Below are 25858 nucleotides of genomic sequence, written 5' to 3'. Positions count from 1 at the left end.
AAAGAGTGGTTTATTTCAGATGTTTTGTCTAGCTGCATGGTCATAAAACATTATTCTCTGTATTATAATTGGCAAAAGGAGTTTGAATTTCTACATAATCCAAAAAAAATCTTGAAAAACAAAAGGTATAGGGTCTTCATTTGTTGTAATATGTTAATAGTAGTACAAAACAATTTAACACACTTGTCCCTAGTTTATCTTTTATTTATATAAGAAAGTGTTTTAGACATTTTTATGAGAGTCGAACCTGCACGAAAAGTTCCAAGTGATTAATCATAGGCGCTCCATAGGCCAAGGGTATATTAAATCAATTTGAAGCATGCAGCGACACAAACATTGGTCTACAAATAAGTGCATGCATTACACCTTGAGGGTTTGTATTTTAACGAGATGCCCAATAATCTCAGACAGGAGCAAGCTATATATGATTGGTAGATTCCATAGTTAGCGCAACTGCAAGATGGTTCTTGCACCAGCTTCATATAAAAGCTTTTGGACATTGTTGTAAGAGCTTGACTAAATTAGGCAACTTATCGGCAGTTACGTGTTGCTTATCGCCTGACAGTGGTTAACTACTTGATGAATGATTATAAATTTAGTCGATATCGTCTGGTGGATCTGGTCGATTTGGGATAGCTGTTGTATAAGTCGTAAGATATCTCTGGAATCACTGAATGAAATCTTAGAAATTAGACGAAATATGCAGAAAGGTGCCACTTCAAAGAGAAGATTATACACAACAGGAGCAATGTTCAAAGTTATTCTGTATTCAGGATTCTACTTAACCTCGTGTGTTTAGCCTTGCTAGAATTTGTACTTATAAACTAGTTTAAACCCCGAGGAAACTCTTTTTAGGGCGATAATCCCCTTATCTATTAACAAAACAGTTATCTACCCAGTAGCAATCAAATAATGTTAGCTTAACGTTGGGCATTAAACGGTTATTGAATAACATTGTCATAACGTTGAGACAACGTTAGTGTCTAAATTTATTTGTAACTATTTCCCATTAATTGTCATTTAAATAATCATTAATGTAATAATTAATTCAAGGCAAGCATGTTCCTAACACTAACAAACGTTGTACTAAGGAAGTCAGACCATAATATCCCACAATTTTGTTTTAACCTAATCGAATATTATAATTATAACGTAAAGTAGTTTATTTCCGATGATTTTAACATATAAATCTCTGAGGGAAAAAGTAAATAACTCGATGCTAACGTTCTTAATCACGTGTGTCTCACCAAAAATATATTTAACATCAAAACTTGTTTAATGAGTCAGAAACAAAATTCAATTTACAAAGACAATTTAAAACAGAAAATTATTTTACTTTAGATATTATTGGGTGCTTAAACTCCGACACAACCTGATTGTTTTGCATTTTTTCTATTAATTCTTGAGAATTGATGTCTCCGGACATCAGCATTATCAAAATAATCAAGTATGGTATCATTTCAGCAAAGAACATTATGTGTGTGTACAATCCCACCAAAGTCTTGGTATTTCAGTTTAGAACAAATTCCAAAAACATTAATTTAACAATTTTCAATGCCAGCCGCTTCACTTGTATAACGTCGTTTACTTAGGTCGTCCGTTGTGAACATGTTTTTGCTTTTCTCCAATGGAGAAAGATTCCTCTTATGCTTGGGAAGCATGTATACTGTTTTCGTCTTATACGAATCTCAGAAATGAAATATTTGCCTGGGTTTGCCATTTCCATTGGATTTAAAGGGTCTATACACCGTATGATGAAATAGCGAAAAACATTGTCGAAAACTCACATAAACTTCAAGTTGGTACTGATGTGTACAATGCATTGAAACTAACCAACTGAAGTACCACATAGTTTACAATTATTTTTCGCAGTTCTTTTCGTATTTTAACATTAAAAAATATTGCTTGGTATGTATACCTAGTAGAAATCATTCTTATGCGTGATTGTCTAGTCGATGTTATCATGTGATATTACCAAGTTAGGTATATAGCTTATGTTTAACAAATATTCCTAACGTTTATGTAAACCTTCGTAAGATAGTGGATGCAACACTAGACTGAAATTTTGGCGACACCGGTTCGAACCCGGTCGCCGACTCGATTTATTTTTACATTTTTTTATTTTTTTTACAATTATGATATCAAAGAGTAAAACATTTTATTAAAAAATTGTCCTGAGATTCGCTACAGAAGAAATGTTGGTGCCAATCTGGTGAATAGTCCCTTTAACACCAACATTGTGGCATACACCAGCCATCACTCACTATAATGAGCAGCAACCTCTCTTTAGACAACCACATGTCCTGGCGTTTTAAACTGAACCATTTAACTACATTAAGTAGTACTTTAAGTACAAACATGCAAAGTATGCTGTTAAGCTTGTTATTTTTTTAACTCCAGAATGTCACACTTTTTATTTTGAAGACGGGCTGCAGCTTTTGCAATGCTTTCAATCTCAACGGCTTTACAGGCTTTGAAAACGTGATAGTGTGTAGCATACCTTTAAAATACGGAAATACTGGTATACAAGCTGCCTTCATTTTATCTAAAACTGTCACTGATAAGGACTTTCGATATTATCGTTTTAACAGAATCATAGAGATATAAATGGTTTTCTTTGAAATCATTCATATTCATGGGCTTGAAATTTCGTGGTTTTTCAAAAAGGACAAGTTTGTAAGTTATTATTTCATTGTTGTTAATTTAAATCGAAATTGCGATCATAAATCGTCTGCAATTTGACCATGTGCCGATATCGTGATATGTATCTGCTTCACGCAAATTATGGCACTTTAAGGGGACAATGAATTAACGCAGATACGCACGCCATTTTATTTAAGGGTTATATATAAAGATGCACACACTGTCCCACATCAAGGATATAAAATAGTGAACCCATTGAATTATTGCACACTGTGAAAACATAGTAAAGGTGTTTAATCTAATGGTGGATTAAATATTTATCAAAGAAACAAAATGAAGTGGCGATGCTCAAAGACCCAAGGTTAATTATCAATACGTTTTACATGTGCCGCACACGAGGTTGATAATTAGTGTTTTAATGTTCCGGTAATGTCATACAAAAAAAACTGAATGCAAGTACTACTAATTAACTTTTATTTATTGTCATTGAGGTTAAATAATATAATGTTATTCATTAGGAGATTATGTATTGGTATAGTTATTTGTTCGAGGTTAGCTGTATTTGCATGAGCCCGAAGTAATTTATTAATTAACTATTTCGACATTTTGGGTAACACAGTCTAATAACTTACCGTTAGTTTATATTTGTAGCCTATTTATCCCTTTTTCGTTCATCCTGTCTTCTTTTTAGAATGGACTTTGCTGATTTTGACATGCATCCTTATAGTGTCATTGCACATACTTATGAATAAAGCACTGTACAGCCTAAGGGAGCATGTATTTTCGTATTTTTTCGTAAATCGTTTGCCAAAAGTTCAAAACTTTCTCCACCTACTACCAAACAAACCACCTCGAATACTCTATGGTATATACTTAAGAAAATTAAATGGATTTGCGGGTTTTCGGTAATTGTGTAATTTCGGGAACAAACTAAGGAATTATTTTTATACTGTTTTTTAACCACGAAGATGAACAATAAGTTTCAATTCAGAACTTCTAACTGCATGCAATTAGAAAAGTTGAAACTAATGAATATTTTCGTTCATTTTAACACATGTAGTAATCAGTAAACAGATGCCTTTTAATTTAGATATGCTCTCAGAGCGGATTTTATCAGCATTCTTCAAAACAGATGTCTCAATTGTTTAAACACAATAATTAGTGGGATAATGAATCTGGATGTTTATATATTTATTTATTTTTCATTATTTCAATTTATATATAATTCGGCCATAAACTTTCACGCAGTCTGTCGAGTTTTAGAATGTGTGTGTTTTAGTTGTATTTCGTATAGCTTTATGGCCATGTGGTTTTTAACAGCAAATGATCATGTCACTAATTGACATGACGCAGGCTGTAACCAAACAGGCCGGCCAATACCCGACCGACCAATCAGCGTCCAAATAAGGCGTGGCTTATCAGTTGCCCTTTGCAATCCGCAATGACAATCTGCACTTCAGTAATTTAATACGCCTTTTTCTATATATTTACCACAAATGTGTTCTTATATATATTCGCTTTTATTCCACTTCTCAGTGATTAAACATATTATATAATTGACATGGCGTGTAATATAATTAATAATATAAATAATACTGGTTCAAAAGTACATAGTCATACAGATTATGTAGATGTATGATTATTACAAATTATTGATTATAATGATTGCATCAATACTTCAATTTTTATTTTTTTATATGTTTAAATAGTAGTACACCGTTAATCCGAAATCGTAGGGACCAAAAAAGTAATTTGGAATAGCGATATTTTGGGTCAACCATAAAGGTGTCGGGCCACAACGAAATGCTTCCGGGTCGTTGTACTTAAAAACATGTTTCTCCCCATTCAGGCAGCATTTGATGATGTGTACATCGTATTATTGTATGCATTTTCAAGTTAACACATTATTTATATCATATTTGAAGATAGTTGTATGGTTTTGAATGATATTTTGCAGGATCTCTTTCTTGGGTGGATGGATTCAGAGATGAACCCAGAGATGCAGCCATGACTGTGGCTCATGGACGTTATAGATAGTGACTGTAAAGAAATGATGATAGCAGAAAAACGAAATTTTCTTGATAATTATGGTTTTCTGGTGTTAAATCAACAGCCAAAGTGTTCATAATTTGTGGAATAATAATGTCTTAACTAAAATCTATTCTGCAAATTCATTATAAGGTGGTGAACTGGAGTGATTTTACATAGAACAAGAAGGGCAATTTCGTTGTGTGCCGTGTCCTATTTTCAGAATATGATAGCGTTCGCGAACTTAAGATGAAGTGAAATACGAAGTCGTGAAGATTGCAATTGTTGATTATACGTTACCATTACGATACATTAGGTTACAGTGATCTTTCGTATACAAAAATATTTGTTGATTTATTGTTTAATAAATGACAAATAATTCTATAATATATTAAACTTCTTTTTTAAAACAACATAAACCATGTAGATCAAAATGACAGCACATGTATGCATTCGGAACGGATTGTTGGAATAATGCAATGGTATATATAGTAAATGTTGATCATATCATATATGCTATCAAATGAAACACCACTCAGCGTTGTCAACCTTCTCATTTTTATCATAAAAATGTCGCTTTCATTTCATCAAAGCCTCACATTTTCAACAAAACGTTACTATTCAAACCTATTTTATAACATGGGTGTACAGGAAAGAGTGCATTTCAGTATATTCATAGTGGACGTTAATTGTTTATTTTCCGTACACTAAGCGTGCACTTATTATGTATTCTCAAAGTGAACGGAAGAGCATATTTTTTAATTCATCAAAGACTGTTAAACCCAAAAAGCATTACATTTTCTACAAAGCGTGACTATTACTAACACGTTCCTGTTTCTCTACGTAACTAGGAAAAATGTATACAAGTCAATGGTATAAATGTTGGTCATATCATACATCATGTATATGCTCTCAAATGAAACACCAAATAACCCTACTTTATTACAAAAATCAAAACTATTTCTTTACATGGGACAGAGTATATTTCCGTATAGCAATAATATACGGGAATCGTACATGCCCGTATAGCTCGTGTACGGGAATGGTGTAATCCCGTATTCTCAAAGTGTACAGAAGAGTATAAACTTCTCAACATTTAACATGTACGGATATCCTTCGTCCAGTGAAGATGCTGTTAATATCACATATGTTATTAAATTAAACACCAACACACCTAACTTGATTACATAACTCATTTTTTTACACACACCTATATTCGACATCCCATACACTGTTGTTTTTTCTATGCCTTTTTTTCTCCACCGTCTTCCCGACAACAATCCCCATCTTTCGTATATTGAGTATAGTATAGTAGCTCCAGCCACAACAATCCCCTCGCGGCGTACACTAATTTAAACGTTAGGTAAAGCAAAGTATCACAGAGTATAGTATGATCCCGAACCTCCCATACCTCTACACTTTGAAATTAAGCTATCAGTAAGTAGAATTTTACCCCCCACCCCCCACCCCCAAACCTCCGACTTCCGCGTCCCTCTCAAACCACCCAAAATCACAGCATACAATCCACGAACAAAATGTATAAAACCCCGGCGTACGAACCACCTCGCATACGCTATAGTATAACGTATGAACATTTAAGGAGTTGCCGGATTTTCGGTAATTCTACCAACCTTTCCTCGGCAATCATGACGATTTTCAATAAGATAATTACCGTAGAATCCACCAACATGTTAAATACAACTGTTATATCAAACTGTCCAAAGTGGTTGAAGTATTTAATAGTATAGTAAGTTAAATTTCAAATTGGTTTAAACAAAACACAAAATTTTCAAAACAGTCGATAAAACGGAAAACCAAATGGGTATATTTTACAACAATTTCCAGCATATTTCTCATATAAGGCGAGTTTTGACAGCTAATGAAAATGGTCAAACGACGCACTACCTGGTTAATACCTGGTCAAAAACTATAAAAATGTTCCTGTCAAAACCATTTAAAAATAAAAAGCAAAAAGGTAAATCAAGGTCCATAATGTGTAGGCAGAGTTAATATAGAATTACTTTTCCTTATTGTAATACTTATAGTCGTCCATGATTTTGTAAATTATTCAGTCAATTAAATGAAGAGTATATAAGTTTCATATCAATAAAATTCCCATTTTGCCCCTTACACAATTCGTGATGGGGGTATATTAATGAGAATATTGACATCGCATTCGTAATTATCCGTTTGCATATACAGTCGAACCTCGCTATGTCGACGTCGGATAAGTCGACTTTCCGGTTATGTCGACTTTTTTCCGGTCCCGAATTTATTCCTTCTTATTCTATATAAAATAAATCTGTTTGTGTCGATTTTTTTTATCTCGACTTTTTCGCTATGTCGACCTCGTTTTTCAGTCCCAATGGTCGAATTTCACACATTTCCTATGTTCTTTATGTAACTGTAGATCGAGACGTAGGTGTGAAAATATTCATGACGGTTTGCGGCATGTCGCAAAATACCGTGCGTGTCAATATAACAAACTGTCATAATTGGGGGATACAAAAATGTAATTGGTAAGTGCGATTAATTAAAGTTGTTTATTTACGTATTAAATTAAAAAGACATGTATTGCTCAAGCTCTTTGGTATTGTATAAAACATGAACATTTTATTGATTAGATATTAATCCCGAATGGCAACTGAAAGAATAACTTCAAAATGTCAAATGTTAGTTCCACTGCTCTGGTCGACCAATTCAGAAAAGGACCCGGTATAAAACCTTACAATATACAAATGTATGCAATTGTGGTTTTATATGTGTTTTGTGTGATCCATAAACGCAAAAGAAATAAATTTGACATAAATAATTCTTCTGTTGTTTCACTTTATTTTTCAATAATAAGTTTGCTGTTTTTATGACGAAAATATTTAACAAGACCGTTCAATTGTGTATGTAAAACATCGGACAATCCAACCCAAACGTGTTGGGATTGGTGATATTTTTTGTAATTCGGAAGAGTCGACTTTTCGTTATCTCGACTTTTTTCACTAGGTCCCGAAAAAGTCGACATAACGAGGTTCGACTGTATTTCTATCGCAGTCGGTTTTTCAAAAAAAGGTTTTAGCACCATTACATAAATGTTTGTGTGACAACTTTCCACGCACAGTATTAATTTAATCACATGATTGAAATATTTAATTAAATCACATGATTGAAATCACGTATAAAAGCAATACCCTAATCCATATCCCGAATACAAAATTAAGCCTTGTCTCTTGTTAATGATATTGTTTTTTCAAGCCAGAAAGCTGTATTCAATATTTCAAAAAAGACGACAGTATAATTTTGAATGAAATCCGCCATCAAGGCTGTCTAAAGGTAAATTATTTATCAAACAACTTTAATCATCTTATTTTTTACTAAATCTAAAATTTGAATTTTAACTCGATATAGGATAGTAAATAGTAAATTCAGATTGAAACAAATACATGTATTAAACGCTTAATATGCCGGAAACTGATTCTCACTTAAAGCATTAATTAGGCCTTTTTGATTGCCTCTTTGGCGACCCTCTTTGGATATTAATTAAATCAAACACTGTTCGTGGAGATTTGTCAGATGCAAATTTATAAAACTGTTTTGTGCGTTATAAATCTATGCAAATTTATCATAACGAATGCGCTTCCGACTAATAATCAATTCATTGAAGATTTCTAAAAACAGGTCCACCCTGCATATATCGGCATGTAGTTTACCGCTGCAAGGCGATAAGCAATCCCTAGCAGCCGATTATTTCCTATTTTTTCAGCGCTTACTCTGTCTAAAAGCTGTAATGTTTAACTGTTGCAAGAAGCATATCGCTGTTGCGCTAACTATGGAGTAACTTAATCCTATAAAGCTATGCTCCTGCTCTTAGCTGATTTTAGGGCATTTTTGTTGGACAAGCGTATGTTTCATGTACCATGTCGTTTGAAAAATCTAGGAATATAAAATGACCTAATGGTGCCACTTTCTAATTTTCTGAATCTTATCCGAATGGTCCGTTTTCTTATCGTGATTATATTAGAGAGTATTTTTAACGTTTAAATACAAAGACTCATATTTCTTCATGTTTTTTTGTGAAATTGTTGGACTGCATATCCATAATGTTCCGGCATGCTGATCGTCTAATATCAAGGCCATGTTTGTGAATAGCTTCGCCGTAAATATATTTTAAGCCGAAAGTAATCATTATTTTCAACCGAATTTCATTGTTCACTTCTTCTACACGTGTAAATCATTTGTCGGATACAAATATATTAGTTGTTCGTCGGATTTCCGCACCATGTTCCGAAATGAAATAAATTATGTTGTTTTTCGCTCGTACGCTCGCCCCAGTCTTTTTTTAAAAAAAAACATCCGTAGTTCACCAGGTTGTTTTGGTTTGACCTAAACTATTTTCTTTGTTTGTACTATTATAAAGTTTTTACCGCTCATAATTCATGATAAAACACTTCCGCTTTGAAGACACAATGTCACAACGACGTTAATGAAAAGCTAGGGGTTTTTTTTAAATGGCGTTTCATATCTGATTCTCTTCGGCATTTGAAAACACAATGTGATTGAAAGGTTTATTCACAGTAAACAAGGAGTTTACCAACTCAAGCCTAGCAAAGAAACATATCTGTACGAAAGAATAATAAAACGTTATAATATCAGGTAATGAAGACCATACTTGATTTTGTGTTTTTGTTCAGGTTGTTCACGCTTCACATTCCAATTTAATTCCATATTTGAATTTTTGTATTATAATAGAGTTATTCTCATTAAACCAGATTCTATTTCATATAATAAGAACAAAATCAGCATTTTATCAAGCTTATAGCCACTTCCATTTAACTTTTATAAAATCGAACTTGTGACCACTGACAATAAAATTTCCGTCGTTTGTGGCATTTTGTTTAACTCCCGTGTTTCCCGTTTTTGATGGGAATATGCAATCCTGTTTTAAAAAAAGAACGAAATAAACAGTATAAAGATAAACGTATTTGAGTCTTACTATAACAAGAAAATATTTCTACCAACATATCTCATTGATTATTTTACAACATAAAAAAGTTAATACTTCTTAGAAAAGCAGAGACAGTTATTTGGTTCGAAACGTATATATGTATAAAGAGACAATTGCGGAACTCATATTCGACTTTTAAACTTTGGTGTCTGCCATTAGAGACACCTGTTTCAATTGCTTCAACATCCATAGAAAGCGTCGTGACTAAGCGGTTTCAGCGCAACAGAAGGATTCGGTGATTTGCTCGTCGGCTTCAACGGCTCAATTCTTTATACTGTTGTTACATCCACTGATGACATTTCGTCAATCGCTGATCCAGACGATGGTTCGTTTTTAATTAGTGGTTCAACCGCAAATCTCTGCATTGGTACGTCTTCTTTCACATGCTGGAACGCTTTTAGCTGCTCTCCAGACGGTTCGGTCATCTCTTCAGCGGAGAAATTGCTCGGCGTCACCTCGTCTGTAGCCTCCTTGTCTTCTTGGAAAATAGCAACAGCGGTTCGCGGTTGCTCTGATGCTTTATTGAATTTCTCGATACCTACGTCCATCAGTCCATTCCTTTAAAAACAGTAGAAGCATGTATAATAAATACCATATATAAAGACATTGATGTTATTGATTGATAATAACTCGCAAACTACCAGCCAAAAAAACACGTAGTAAACCATAAGCGAAGACCATGTTTAAAGTTAAAATGTTGATTTATAACCATATATAAAACATTGATGTTATTGATTGATAATAACACGCAAACTACCAGGAAAAACCCCGTAGAAAAACATTATTGAAGACCATGTTTAAGGCTATAATGTTAATTTCTTACAGACACCTTAGGAGGGACACATAACCTCATCAAAAACAAAGACAGTTAACACGTGCATTGATAAATGTTTTGTTTACCTTTGTGTGTCATCATTCTTGGATTGGAATGATTTGAGCCTCTCTGCGGAGAATTCTGTCAACTCTTCAGCGAAGTAATTGCTTGGCGTTGATTCAGGCTGTGCAAGATTTTTCGCAAAGATAACATGGTCTAGGGAACCCTCTACCTCACTGAACTTGCGATGATGCAGAGACAATGCTCTGCCTTTACCAAAGGGTGTACTATCTGCCCAATCGTCCATCGATTCGCCTGTAGCCTCCATGTCTTGTAGAGAAATAGAAGCAGCAATTTGCGGTTGCCTTTCTGCTTCATGAAGTGTCTGGGTACCTGCGTTCATAAGTCCGGCCCTTTAAGAATAGAATATGTATATACAATCACGACTATATCAACATTGAACCGTTCATGTATAGTAACATTGAAACAACAATGAAAAACCACGCCGTCAAACAATTAACACAAACCCCGTTTAGATCTATAATGTTATTTCGAAACAGATACTACACGAGGTAATACACAACGTCACATACCAACCAAGACACACTAAACATGTATACAACAAATTTATAAATGTTTTGATTGCCTGTGTGTTTCTTCTATATTTGACTGAAATAAACTGAGCCGCTCTCTAGAGGCTTCGGTCAACTCTTCTTCGGTCAATGTCCTCGGCTTTGATTCAGGCTGTGCAATAGTGTTCGAAAATAAATCAAGGTCTAGGGAAAAGTCTGCCTCATTATTCTTGCGATGAAGCGGATGTAACGCTCTGTGTATAAACATGAGCGGATTGTCCGTCCATTTAGTCATCGGTTCAAAAGCTCTGCTATTTTCCCAACGGGCATTATCCACTTCTATATTCACTCTGTCTTGAAGAAAAATAATCCTCCTTAGCAAGTATACGACAGGTATCAGGAAAAGTAGAGAACAAATGATGGCCGCCATAAGCTTGAGAATATTGATGTTACATTGGTAATCGTTAACCAGGTCCTCGCAATCGTACATGGTTAAACAGGGCTCATGCGCACACTCGTCGATCTCCGTCTGGCACCACTCGTCAATGTAGCCTGTAAAAAGTATTAAAAATATCAAGCTTAACCTAATGTTTTATTTTCCATTTAAAATAATTTACTGTTTCAAATTCAAGTAATAAATTTGAATATAAATTAAAATTAGAACTCTTTTTTATTACATAAAGTTCGAAGTAAATGATTTAAGGCGATTTATTCATTTGAATGTTAAAAACACTGACAGTTCGAAACATCACCAATATCACAATTTAGGTAGCAGGGTACGCGCTAAATATGATGTTGTGTCTAAGTTTTACCTGGATAACACACGCACTCAAATCCTACAAATGATTCAGAGCGGGCAGTGTCATTACATGCCTCCTCTCCTAGTGTTGGGTGGTTACAGTAACCATGGATACAAGGATTCTCCAAGACATACAAACTTATCGTAACTCCAGGGGTATAACTTAAATCATCCGTTTGGGCAATAAAATCTAGGACCATTTTTCCTTTAAGGTTTGGACTGAATTCAAAATCAACGTTGTAGGCTGCCTTTGACCGATAATTTTTGGTAGTGTAGTTTTGAACTGGAATTGATTCCGGATCATTGGCATTTAGAGAAAATGACGAATTTCCAAGAGAAGTAAATCGTGAAATTGTTGAGAATCTTTCACCGCCATCTACATCCGCGAGAAGTATCTTTCCAACATAAAGAGAAGCAGACCGGTTTGCATTTGTTATGACTGTTTGTTTCATGGACGGTCGTTTTTCCTCATGCCAAGTTTCATTTAGGTCTATAAAGAAACGGTCGGTTTTGTCTGGGACGTTCTGTATGCCAATTCTCAACTTCTTCCTCTCTGAGTAAGGATCTACAAAAAATGGCAACTCTTCTTCAACGACTTCGACCGTTACAGTAACATTGCCATAAAAGTCGTCTTCGGGAATACATTCTAGTTTTCCGATGGAGGTTATATTGCAATCAATATTGCTTGGCTTGTCCACAATTCTGTAGCTTAGAACATCGTTTTCTGCATCAGATGTTTCAATATCAAATGCGCTCGTTTCGTCTTCAATAAAGTAGATGTTGTCCGTGATAATTTTCGGTGGTGAATTTTGATACCTTTTTGTTATCAGAACAAGACTGTATTGTCTTGGTTCATCGATTTCAAACGATGTCGCTCGACGCTTACGGGTGGATGTGTTATTTCTTGATAATCCACAGATCTATGAAATAAGGAATAGTGTTACGACTATTTTATAAAAAGAGTACAACTAAACGCAATATCAATAAAATAAGCGGTATTTGTTATGTAGTCAGTCATTAGAGATGGGCAATATTGTTTCAATTTTAACGCGATTTTAATTTTGCAAAAAATAAGGTGTACATATAATGTGCTTATTTACTATAAAATCATTGTCTTTTTGCATCTGCTTGAATGTAATAATTACGACATTGATTATTTTTATACTCACTGTTGAATTATACCGTGACAAATTAACGTTTGCCGACAGGTACTCATTGCATCCTTCATCGATATGGACCCATTGCTCTTCATCTAAAAGATGAGTGGAAATTAAAGTAAAAAAAACAACATGATGTTTACCAATAAGAACTCAATAACTCGGACCATTCACAAATGTCCCGATCCGATTCATGGCCAGTTACCATGTGCCTTCGGTTGCAGTCCACAGCACCGTAGTTGTGCATCATACATCTACGGTTGCACGACTGTGATGAGAATAATTATGTAATTTCTTCGTTGTGAAATAACATATTTTAATCTTTTAATAAAAAGGAGCACTAAGCTACATTTTCACCTATTATATTATTTTTTTAGAATGAACAGCAAAGAATTATTCCTTATGTATACTTTTACCCTTATTACTATATCATAGATTATGTTATACAATCTTCAATATTCTGAAGAAAAAGAACACACTGTAAAAAGAGCGCCAAAGTATGCTAAAATACCAATACCAATAACATTTAAGGATTGAGAATTTATTTTCTTTTACATTAAATCCAAGTTTAACATATCATGATCAATTCTGTCAAAACTTAAAGATGCACTCTTACTCCCAAACTAGATTAACCATAATTAATAATATTGTTTTAATATTCCCAAAAGGATAAACATATGTTGAAAACAAAGGTTGAAAAAGATGGAAACCGAGTTTAATTAGAAGGAAATACGCATACAACACGTTATTTCTACCTTGTTAGACTATAGTAGACAACAGTAAATTATTTAGCATTCACCTATCATTTAATTTTTTTGCGCTTTCTGCTATTAAATAAATTGTTACAATCTTGTAATCAGTTATTAATATTTTCCATAAATGCATCATTTAGCAAGTAGTTAAATATGTACCATTCACTATTTATGTTTGTTAATAATCATGTGTATGTATTGATTTTGAATAAGAGTGTCACTTTTAGGTAACCGATGTACAAGAAAGTTATTTTTTGAACTCTTGGTGACCCCATGCTATTTTTGTCTTCATTTAAAAGGTTTTGAACTAAATTAAAACATACACGTATATATAAACATTTATGAAAAATGTATTACAGACAATGCTTTTTAGCTGTGTGAATTATTATACAAAGTCGAATTTTAATTGAAATGTACAGCAATATAACTATAATGGTCAATCATTAAATAAATTAGAACCAGTTATCTTGCACATGATGCCAGAATTATGTGGGTTCACCGAACGTTCACATTCAATAGTAACACTTCAACTTTAATTCCTTTAATGAACGGTTTTTCGGCTATTTTGGTTTTTTTTTCGATGAATGCAACGTATTGAACGTATTCACTATGAGGTGACTAAATGTTTCTCGCGTTATCATGACGTGACATGATAAACTGTTTCCGGTTACGGTTTGGTCGTTCTTTTTACAGAATGGTGAGAAAGAAGTAATCTAAAGGATTCATAAATAAACCTACACGCTTACTTGAACAAGTCCAACTGCGTCCATATACCCGATAATGACATCAACCACTCAATTCATTCCTTAAATATTATCGCCAATGGCCCGATACAAAATACAAGCTCATTTTTTCCATCGGATACCTTAAGTATTTTGTGATATTGCGACCTGGTCGTCAGAAAAGCGTCCTATCGAAACGTTCCGTTTAACATATGCTTAGATGAATTAATTCGACATTTAAACGCACTCTTGATACATTTAACCAACGAAACCTGAAATGACGTCCTAAATGATAAGCGGTCCCGATGGCTAACGTGCTTACACAACAAACTCGACGGTTTACAGAACGTCAAAATATGTGCTTTCATACAACTATTTGAATAAGGAATAAGCATTTACAGGTTTATTTAAGCATTGTATAACGGCGAGGTTTACTCCTTCCCAAATCCACAATAGCCTTCCAAATGAGTTTTAGGAATATCAAATTTACCATCAATAATGAATGTTTAAATATCACGTGACAAAACCAATAAAAGTTAACTGCCAGATTGCACTTTTAACTGCGCATTTTTAGTGCCCATCGATGTTGTTGTTTTTTACATTTTGTAATAATACATAAGTTTCAAATTACAGGAGTCACGCATTTAAATCTCAAAACCAACGTTAAAGAAAATGATGTACAGATGGAAAATGTCTTACTTTTGTCCCAGTATACAAGGGCCGGTTGATAGTAAAAGTCTTTTTCACATCCCACTGGCACTATCGTATTGATGGTGACATCTGTAACTTTGGCTACGGGTGACGGCGTCAGGAAGAACGTTACGTTGCAAAGACGCTGTATTCTGTAATAAATAATTAAACGCATGATGTAACGTAATGTAATAATGAACTAGAACGCATTTTTCACTTCTACTTAAATCAAGACATTTGAACATAACTAGCATGATAAACAATGTCGTCGTATGATTTCTTAAATCAAAGGCTCAGAGTCATTTACATTATTGGAAAAATAATCTTTTCAAACCATCAATCTTAAGATAAATGAATCATGATATAAATATTTTATTATTGGTTAGGGAGCTGACCGTTTCTGCAAGAGTCTCGATGTTTGCTGTAGAGTGGTTTGAATGTTAGAAATGTAGGGCTTGTACTCCGAAGTGGCCGCGCTGCCGTATACTTCATCCTGGTCCGACTGCGTGATTGTTCCCACTGTCAGGCCGCCTCCAGTTACTACAATGGTGGAAGCAGAAACTTACATTGACTTATCCTGCACAAACAGATCATGCAGTGGCAAATAAAGAAATAATGATATTACATGCACCTAACAACTTTCCTTACCATACTGAAAGATTTTTATCATATGTTTAAACAAATTAACCGATTTATTACCCGCTATAATAAATATAGATTTCGTTTTTATGAAATGTTTGCTTTGACATATATTCGTTAATATATTAGAATTTTTTCTCTGTCTGAAAAACATTTTGTTTTGCCCAAAACATGTTTGAAACGTGATCTGGTTACATCTAAAGAGAAAAGATATTTCGATAAGCTAGGGTTTAACCACCAAAATAAACAAATTTAAAATATATGTTTAAAAAGAAGTTTACCTTTCATCAGGACCATGCTTTGAATATGTTAATTTTGTAATGCAAGATCAAGCATCCTCTAGAGAGCGTTTAATCATATGATTTCTAATTCTCCTATGAGTTTAACTATACCATCTAGAAATGTTTAAGTTGCACAGGCATTTCTAATATAAATTGGAATGAATAACAGATAACTTTTTTTAGTGTATACGAGCGATCATACATATACAAGACACTAACATAATTCTAACACAGAAGGGTCTTTATGAACAGTGCACACGCATAAACTTTGACAGGGCTGAGGTTTTTTGTTTGGTTAGGTTTTGCTATCATTTCTTTATTTGTAGATATTTTGTGTGCGTCAATTTAGAGAAATTATAAATAAAAACTTTAAACAATACAAATTGATATAAGATTACTCAGTTAGAAATGAACTGATACTTACAGCTTGCGTCAACAGTAATCTCCGGGGATGTAGTTGGGTCAGATGTGTCCCAAGATGTAGATGACTTCATCTTGTGCGCCCTAATAACCAATTTGTCTTTAGCTCCGTTTAAATATACATCACCGGGTCCTGTTAAAATAGTATAGACCAGAATAGTATACATACATCTTGATAGGTTAACACATCGCTAGCTAGTAGTTGTAGTTCATAACGTATTATTACAAAATTGCATCAAAAGAAATGAAAACAACACTTTTAATATCGATCTAAGTATATACAAAGCATATGTATGGTGACGGATAAAACGACAAATGAAGAAGAACACCTACGTTTGACACAAACAATACTCTCATTTATTTTACTGCTGAGATGTGAATATCCCCGCGCGTACAGAGACTGATATAGGCATCTTCCTGGTTCCATGTTGAAGAAGGACTTCTCCTTTTCACTGGCCGAGGTAAGGTTTTGAATTTGTTCCTGCGTCATATTGGTAATGTTGCGATATTCGGACACAGTTTTGTTGATGTACTTGCTGTTGTAGTGCACTTTTCCATGAACGATCGCGGATGATCCTGTAGAGTTAATACCAACTTTGGACGATGGAAATAAATCTGATCCGTCCGGTTTTGTTCCGATCTGCCATTCTGTGTAAGACAAAATTTAAGTACTACGTTATCTTTTCCTTTTGTCGAAGCATTTAGCTTGAACATGGTGACACAGGTTTAAGTTAAAGTTTTCAGACATATTCGGAATGAAATAATAATAATATCTATACGTTAGTTATGTAGTATTCAAATACATACACAATATCATAATAGTATTAACAACTCGTTCGAACCGTAAAACTCTGTATCCGATGTCCCTCCAGACCATTGTATACCGATGTTGGTTTGGGAATCAGTCCAGTATGGCATCTCCATCTCTGAATGTGTCGTCCAATCCGTGTACAAAGGTTCTGAAACGACGGCGGACACATCTGGCGGATAAAGATTAACTTGGACTTTGCATGAAGTCTTCAACGTAAGCCCAGCACTATTTATAACAGTAACTAAGACCTCGTAATCACTGCCATCTTCAAATGTATCGTTTGCAAGATCGAATCGTACTCTGGTTTTAAGCCCGACATCAGTGCTATTCATAACAATGTCGCCATTAGTAATATCTACAATTTCGACTTTATGCCTAACAATGAGACTTTCCTTTTCTGTACAGTTCCAAAAAGCCCCAATTGCTGAACTGGAACCTAGATACTTTGTCGGTTGGTCTACATTATAATTTGGGTCAGTACATTCAACATAAAAGCATTGTGGCGGCGTTGTGTCAATTTGTATTGCATTTGAAAAAGCAGTTGTTTCTTCCCCTGCAAAGTTGACTAGCTTTGCGTTGATGTAATAAGATGTACTGTTGCACTGTTCCTCACTCGAAATATTCACACATGTAGAATTCATATTGATTGCGTCCATGTCTAATCCGTTAACTTCGACTGCAACAAGATTAAAACCATTTGAGAGAATTTCATCGGCACAGTTTTCTTTGCAGATTTTATCACAAGGTTTAATGCAAGAAAAGCAGAATTTCTTATATAAAGACAGAGGAAGAATATTGCCCATCTCTTTGACATTATCAGACACGCCAATCCACAACTCTTTGATTCCGCTTTGTCCGTCATAGAAAGCTCTTCCATAGCGGCACAGCTTGTCCCGATTATCTGGAACATTTATTGCTCTAATGACGGCATCGGAATAAAATGGTTTGTATATATCTAATGGTGGCATATAGTTGTCTTCATTCCAAGTAAGCGCTGCAAGGTTCACATCTCCATAAAAGTTGAAACCAGATAGCGTTTCCTTTTCCTCGCCGTCTACAATCAATGACAGATCTACGGTATCTGTTAGGTATTTAGACATTTTTTTGACGTTTATTACATACTCATGAATTTGATCTCGTGTCTTTGTCGTTTGAAACCATCGGTTTACTGTTTCAAATTTGTTTTTAGCCCAAAACACATGGTGATAGTATTCGTTATCACCTATCATGTATCCAAGAATGTGTACTCCAAAGCCGTATTCTTCTGCCTCAAAATTAGCCGTTCCTTCACCAGTATTATTATTATTATTTGGTTTAAACGATCTTGGTAAAGAAGCCGTAGTTGTATTTATATCTCCACTGTCAGTAGAATTATATGCTAACAGTCCGGTAATGTTCTCGAAAGCACTAAAGTTAAAAAAGACCTCTACAGGTTTTTCTGTAACTTCATATGATATTGCGACCGGGTCGGTTATCACAGCAATAGTTGTAATAATTTGATCTCCAATAGCCGCTCTAACACTGAATGTGTAATTTCCATTTTGTAGAGAGATCTTTTCTGATAAAATACCAGTTTTCGTCATATTTAAGAGATCTGAACTGTAACCAATACCCAAATACGCACCGGTGGCATTGATAACTAAAAAGTCGTCGCTAAATTCATCAAGTATATTTGTCACTTTGTCCGACCCAATAACGGGAAAGTATTGAAACTGATTTTTACACTGAAAATCCTCCTCAGTCATAGCAATAGGGACAAACCCTGATAATGTTGATCTTGAATGCTGGAATGTTGCTTCGCTTTTCCAATCCTCTGTTATTTTTACTTCGCCTAAAAGCGGTGGCGATTCATCAATCAAGATTGTTGAACTCTGGGATGTGGTGCTTATATTAGCTTTATTTGTGACCTCCAAACCAATGTAATATGCCTTTTCAAAATACAAATCAAGCTCATAAAAGGCGGCCTTTGTGTCGTTGAAAACAAAACTTTCATCTATCAGGTAGCATGATTCGCTTGAAATAGTAGTGTTAAAGCATTGATCACATTCAAACAATCGTACATGTGCAGAACGAATACCTGAGTCGATATCCACAAATCCGGTCCATTCAATATGCATTTCAGAATGAAGTCTAAGGTAGACAATCATTGTGGGATTAATTCCATTAATATACAACTGTCCTTTTTGCGGTGGAGTTCCGTCAATAAAGACCGGACCGCCTTTGACTACAATGCACATTCCTGCTTCGTCCTCAGCCACGACTGATACAAAGTACGAACCACCATGAACTAATTGTAGCTCATCAATTTCCACATATTCATTCAAACCGTAACTTTGCAAACTGCTGACATCGTACATGGATGTGTTCCTCGTGATCGCAATGCACTTTATCGTATCATTTGTTATGATTTCACCATGACTGCTAATTGCCACTTTGTAGTCAATAATTGCAATGTCAGACTGAAATCCATAATATGAAACTGCCATTTTATTTGTAGAATATTGGTATTTATTAACTGAAACAATTCCTGGGATAATGTCATCGTCAAATCCAACACGTATTCCATTACTGTATCCTTCTACAAATCCCCCGGCTTGGCTAAATCCACGAACAGTGATGTAATATCTTATCAATTTTGAAGTCAAGTTGAGGTTTGTGAAAGTATAAGCAGTATTCAGACCAACATTTACAAAGTAATGGACATTGGAACGTGTCTTAGAATATCGCCTGTCGTTTCCTATGGCTATTTCATATCGCGTAATGCTTTGTGTAGGATCGTTAGAGCCATCACCAAAGTAATCCCAGTTCGAAGAAAGATCTGATGTACTAAATTGATAGTTCAAATCCAAATCCAAACCATCTCGGACTGATCCCGGGTATGGAGGTTGTATTCGTATTGAAACTCCATCAGATTGAGCCTTTCTTTTTCTTCCTAGTGCGTCTATTGTTTGGACGGTTACAATATACTTAATACCATTTTCTAATCGAACCTCATCGTTATAGAACACTCTATCAGAATTGGGTATGGGAATAAAGTCGAACAAAACTTTTCCAGCTATGTTTTCTACTGACCATTTTGCATCTAAAATAGGACAGTTGTCTGAATATTTCCAAGTGCCTTGTATTAAATTTGGCAATGATTGGTAGTCAATGTCCTCGTATTGATCTCCGTCCTGGACTGAGAGGTATGGTGTTTGACTTACAACAACACTTTTGGACGAAACCTCCGTTTTCAGTCCTGCGATGTTATATATTCTCAATGTTGCATAGAAAGTCACACCAGCTGGCAAAAAGAAACCGTCCATGAAAAAAAGAGAACTTGACGATTTCTCGATTGGCGTAAATACTAGAAAATCCGTCCCATAAGCTGAGCTTCCGATAGCAAGTTCATATCTTTTTTCATCGATATCTGTTTCTTTGTCTTCAACTTTGTTCAGTTTGACTTCAACATAACCACTTGGTAGCTGGCATTGCTGATGATGATCATTTATGACACCTGGAATCGTGCTTGTAACCACGTCAAGGCTTTCCACTGTAGGTGGCGTTCTGTCAACAATCACCTTCCAGCCATATGATTTCTTAAGTCCAACAACATTGCTGACAGTTATCAAAATATTAATATAGTTCATACTTGGCATTTGGTTAATTTGATGAAACAAATCTTTTGTGAAGCTGTAAGCGCTTCTATGAATAACGTAACTGTCAAGTATGTCACTGTTTGAGATGTTGGAACCCATTGATAGTTCAATATGATTTATTAAACTTTCCTCCTCAATCACTGTAAGCCAGTTGCAGGTTACTAAGCTTTTACGGGTGGAGATATAATACGTGCAGTCAAAATTCTTAATTTCTGGAGATGTAATATCAGCAATAATCGCCATAGACGATGCCACATTTTCGTTTCCAGCATTATCAACAGCGTGTGCCGTTAAAAACACTGCCTCGCCGGGAACGAGTGCTGCAACACTTGTAAGTGCAGATAAATCGCCAGTAAATGGATGTTTGTCATCAAGGGCAGAAACTGTCCCAAGACTCCACTCCACTGAAAAAATGCCATTTTTATCCGTTGTGATGCCAGTGATGCCAAGAGAGTTTGTTGATGATTGATATATCATATTTTTGATACACGTTACCGCCGTTTCATTGTTAGCTTCAAATGTTATAGCTGGGGCAATACGATCTAATGTTATTCCGTCTGAGCATGATACAACATATTCTTTGTGACATCCTAAAACTGCGCGTACAGAAATGTAATATGTGAGGTCTTCAAACAGTTCGGTATGAATCTGGCACTGTCCGTGGGTTTTGTTATTCATAACTAAACCATAATCAGTGTATGATAGTACGTCCGTTCCAAACTCTGTCGTTCCTATAGCCCAGTCGTAGCCAATTATATCGCATTCTTCACTTCCAAATCCGTAGAAAGACGCGGCAATTGACGTGTGATCGATTGTAAATGCCTCATCGTTGTACAGATCTCTTCCATCAAAAACAATGCCAGGAACATTTGCTTTATGCATGAATATGGGTTTCGACTCCCCAGGTGCAGATGTCAAACCAGCCCTATTCATAGCTTTTACAGAAACTTTGTAGAGGATTGGTGATGTACCATTTGTAAAGGAGGGATGGAAGAATATGTTGTTGATATATGCAGTTGTCTGCCCTCCAAAATCGGTAAACTGTAAAAGTGATTCCGAGGACGACTCTATCCCTACCGCAACAAAATACCTCTGAATACCACTTTGTGGGTCACGACTGCTCCAGCTTGCGCGGATTCCGTTCTGATCACTGTGAACAATGTTACCTTCGTCATCAAGATCTTCGTCATCTTTAGGTAAACCGATATGAACCTGTGAACATAAATTGAATAAATACATTCAGATACTAACCCAAAATCCATCAAGCAAACTTTTAAATGTAATTAGAAACTTCGATGTGTAATTACATTACACTTACATTTGGCTGTTCGGGAAAAGTTGTATCGATGATACATCCGTTTGTCTCGTGAGAAGTTGATAATTTCGCACCATTTAAAGCAGAGACCTGCAATGAATACTTCGACCCATCTTCTAACGAAAGGTTACCTAGAAGCACGTGCATTCGTCCATCAAAGGCCGATGCTGGTTTTGTTTCATTGTACTTCTTCTCTTCTGGCCAGTATTTTTGTTTTAAGCCATATTTACTCTCGAATATAGTGACCCTGTATAGTTCAATGCCAGATTCCTCGTCTTGGTAATTCCACGTCAAACTAAGTTTCGAATTATCACTTTGGTAAATTTGCCCATTGTCGAGATTCGAAATTTCTGTCATAATGGGTGGGGTAAGGTCAACTAGGAAACCATCGCTATCTGCATCTACCTCCAGCTCAGCACCATTCACTCCGTGAACTTTAAAGTTTACTTTGTCTCTGTGTTCCATTGAAATAGTATGGTCTTCAAATTGCTCTTCAGTCGCAGTTTCAAACGTTTTTTTGTGTTCATTGTTTATAAACACGTCTAACCTGTAGTTTTGTATACCACTTTCAGGATCATAAAAACCATGCCATTTTGCATATTTCGACACCGTTTCTGAACTGTATTCCTGCTCTGGGTATCCTTTTCTGCCATCCGCGACTGTCCCTGCTATTGGCGGTGTTATGTCAACGAGTACTGTTAGAAATAATTAATATGAATTTTGTAGCTCTGATATTTCAGGCACATCCCAGTTATTTGTCGTTTTGTTTTCGAACAGGGATTTTGCTGATTATCTTGTGTTATTGTTTTCCAAAACAGTGTATATTAATATGTTCTCTAAAACTGTAAAAGATCTTTTACATCTCTGAACCTATTTTATATCGAGATTTTTTAATGAATTAATATATGCATCATATATGAATCATACGCGTATACCTCCATCTGAAGAGCTGTTAGATGCTTTTGAATTCAGAGCATTGTTGTAAGCTAACACTGTGGAGTAATACGTGTGGTTGTGTTGTAAATAGGCCAGGTAACAACTGGACTTGTCGTAACGTGTGAGATTGTGAAATATTACAACGTCATCCTTCTGTGGTGATGTGCCCACACCCCATACAAACCTGGTTTGCAATATATACTGTCATAAATGGATACAATATATGCAATATTCTAATCCTGAAGCAATGATTAGAATGGTATTTTTAGTTTAAAATACACATTATTAAAGTGGTTTTTTTCATGACTGGTAAATATTTTGTGTAAGGTACCTGTCAATACCAGACTCTGGGTCGTAAAAATCAATCCACTGTGCACAGATTGTGTCGTTATCTGCTTGAAACTGTCTGTCCCTGCGAAAATGATCCCCGTCCATAATATGACCAGGTATTGGCGGTGACTTGTCAATTAAAATTGGTTCCTTGCCATGACCTCCAGTGAACAATTCAACTTGAATGAAAATGCATGATTCTGAAGTTTGTATATGCATAAACAGAAATAGAATTTTCTGATAATAGGGATTGCCATCAGGTATGATTGATAAACAGTTATGTTGATTGATTTTAATTTTTACTTATTTATTTTAATTTGTTTATGAAGTCAGCTGTTAGCGGATAAGGATGAGCATCAGATCCCTTTTGAGCTGTGTGAGGTCAACATTACATACCTTTACTGGGTCTTGATCGCTAAATAACTTGGAATAAGTTGTCGCTCTAAACATACCATTATTTGTGACTCTGATCCTGATCCAAGCAAGAACGCCCTCTTGCAATCCTAAATCCTCCACTGCAACAAACGGGTCCTCTCGTTCCATAGGTGCATGCAGACCGTAAGCCTTCAGTTGAACATCATACTTTGTTTTCCCAAGGCCGAACTCGGCGTGGGCTGTTTTACTTAGTTCATCGGTAGCATTGTAATAGATTGCAATCAAGTCAAAGTCTTCATCATATATAATGTCTGTAACTTTGTTGAACACTGGCGGTGTAGTGTCGACGACGAAAGGAGTAGAATGACAAACTGTTGTAACTAACGATCCACCCAAGTCTGCACCGTTAAGGGCTTGAAGAGTGACATAGTATATGCCATCGGAAAGATGTACGCCCTTCTGAAACGCTGAATCTGTCCAGAACTTTTTGTTCGTCAGATGAGCATACGGATCATTAAATTGAATCAAATCTGCACTACAGGTGTTTCTTCCTACAGCCCATGTATATCCCCAAATACCACTTTCATCATCATGAAAGCCATTCCAGTTAGCTGAAACGAATAAAACTAATAAATAAACATGAAAACATGCTGAATAATTTTAACTCTATACTAATTCTGTTTCAATAATACTGTATTTTTACCAATGTCATGATAACTTAAATATATGTGTAGTAACAAACGCGTACATGTACTTTTAGACAGAAAATATAGTGTTCTACTTGTACCATCACCGATGCAAAGATAATAGAACGTCTATGTAATTCGGTTGATTTATTCTAAAATTATGCGTTTTAAACAATCGCTTTGTTTCATGATCCACTCATGTATATAGAATGCCTTGATTTTCAAATAAAACTTGAAAAGAATCGATGAAGTTATATCCTGTTCAGTCGTTTGCATCAAACCAATATCGCAACACACCGAAGGTCAAGTGCGATGTTTCTCTACGCAAGCAACTATACGAGTGATTAAATTCACCATATCAATATACTGACGTTGTATTTCTTTTATTTCATACCTTTAAATATGACATGTTTAATAGAAAAAAAATGTATATTACGACACATGTCCTATTTCTGTATCGTAGTTTTGCGAAAGTAAATCCGCGTTTGCTGTCTACTGTGTGATACGGGATAAATTAACAAAGTATGTATTTCGAAAATTCTGTCCGTTGTCCATATTGTATGTTTAAATTATGCAATAAGTCACGCTTATGAAAATATAATAGTAATGATAGAAACTAGTTTAATAGCTGAAGAGAAAGTAAGGCGAAAACAATATCATGAGATTCAAGTAGGTGTCGGCTGGACTCCCTTCCACGTTTTAACTGGCCGATTGGTTAAGGCGCCGATATGGTAACTATAATTTTACTGAGATTAACCTAAGTTGGGCTATATTGGTTGAAAATACATGTTTTTTTGTTTGTTTGATTACCTGCAGCATAGTGATTGGTAAGGATATATATCTTACTTGCAAAAATTAAGTAATTGTAAAGGTATAAAACTAACATGCAATGTAGTGATTGGTCAGGGTAAATAGCCAACTTGCTACGAAGTGATCGGGAAGGGTAATTATTTTGAATGCGACGTAGTGATTGGTAAGAGGATATAGTTGTGCTGGTACGCAGTCATTAGTAAGGTTATATAGATTACCTGCGACGAAATGGTTTACCAAAGTATATAGCTTACCAGCTACACAGTGATTGGTAAGGATATATGTTATAGATACAGTACGAGTTTTTCATCTAAAGTGTCTTCTTACAGACGTAGTAAAGCGTTTCGCTAGGACGAACACCAATTCTGTCGTGGCGAAGCCGAGGATAAAATTGGTGTTCGTCCTAGCGAAACTGCTTCTTACGTCTGTAAAAGGAAAACGAGT

At 35.3% G+C, this 25858-nt stretch overlaps 1 protein-coding gene across 1 annotated transcript in view; it reads right to left on the bottom strand.

Moving 5' to 3' along the window:
* Positions 1-9213: 9213 nt before the first annotated feature.
* The window catches only part of LOC128227369 (uncharacterized), a 38951-nt gene continuing 22306 nt past the window's right edge, over positions 9214-25858 (bottom strand). Inside the window, exons 26-39 of the mRNA XM_052937828.1 lie at positions 23996-24529; positions 23545-23722; positions 23213-23397; positions 22281-22972; positions 17356-22174; positions 16847-17161; positions 16518-16646; positions 15569-15713; positions 15183-15325; positions 13022-13104; positions 11866-12772; positions 11128-11605; positions 10568-10894; positions 9214-10225 (exon numbers count right to left, since the gene is read on the bottom strand). Coding sequence (XP_052793788.1) covers positions 9937-10225; positions 10568-10894; positions 11128-11605; positions 11866-12772; positions 13022-13104; positions 15183-15325; positions 15569-15713; positions 16518-16646; positions 16847-17161; positions 17356-22174; positions 22281-22972; positions 23213-23397; positions 23545-23722; positions 23996-24529 — 9224 coding nt within the window. The 3' untranslated portion in view covers positions 9214-9936. The remainder of the gene's footprint in view (positions 10226-10567; positions 10895-11127; positions 11606-11865; positions 12773-13021; positions 13105-15182; positions 15326-15568; positions 15714-16517; positions 16647-16846; positions 17162-17355; positions 22175-22280; positions 22973-23212; positions 23398-23544; positions 23723-23995; positions 24530-25858) is intronic.

Source organism: Mya arenaria, chromosome 3, assembly GCF_026914265.1.
Source record: "Mya arenaria isolate MELC-2E11 chromosome 3, ASM2691426v1".
Lineage (NCBI taxonomy): Eukaryota > Metazoa > Mollusca > Bivalvia > Myida > Myidae > Mya > Mya arenaria.
The sequence above is the reverse complement of the archived record's forward strand: the minus strand, read 5'-3'. Positions and strand labels throughout refer to the sequence as shown.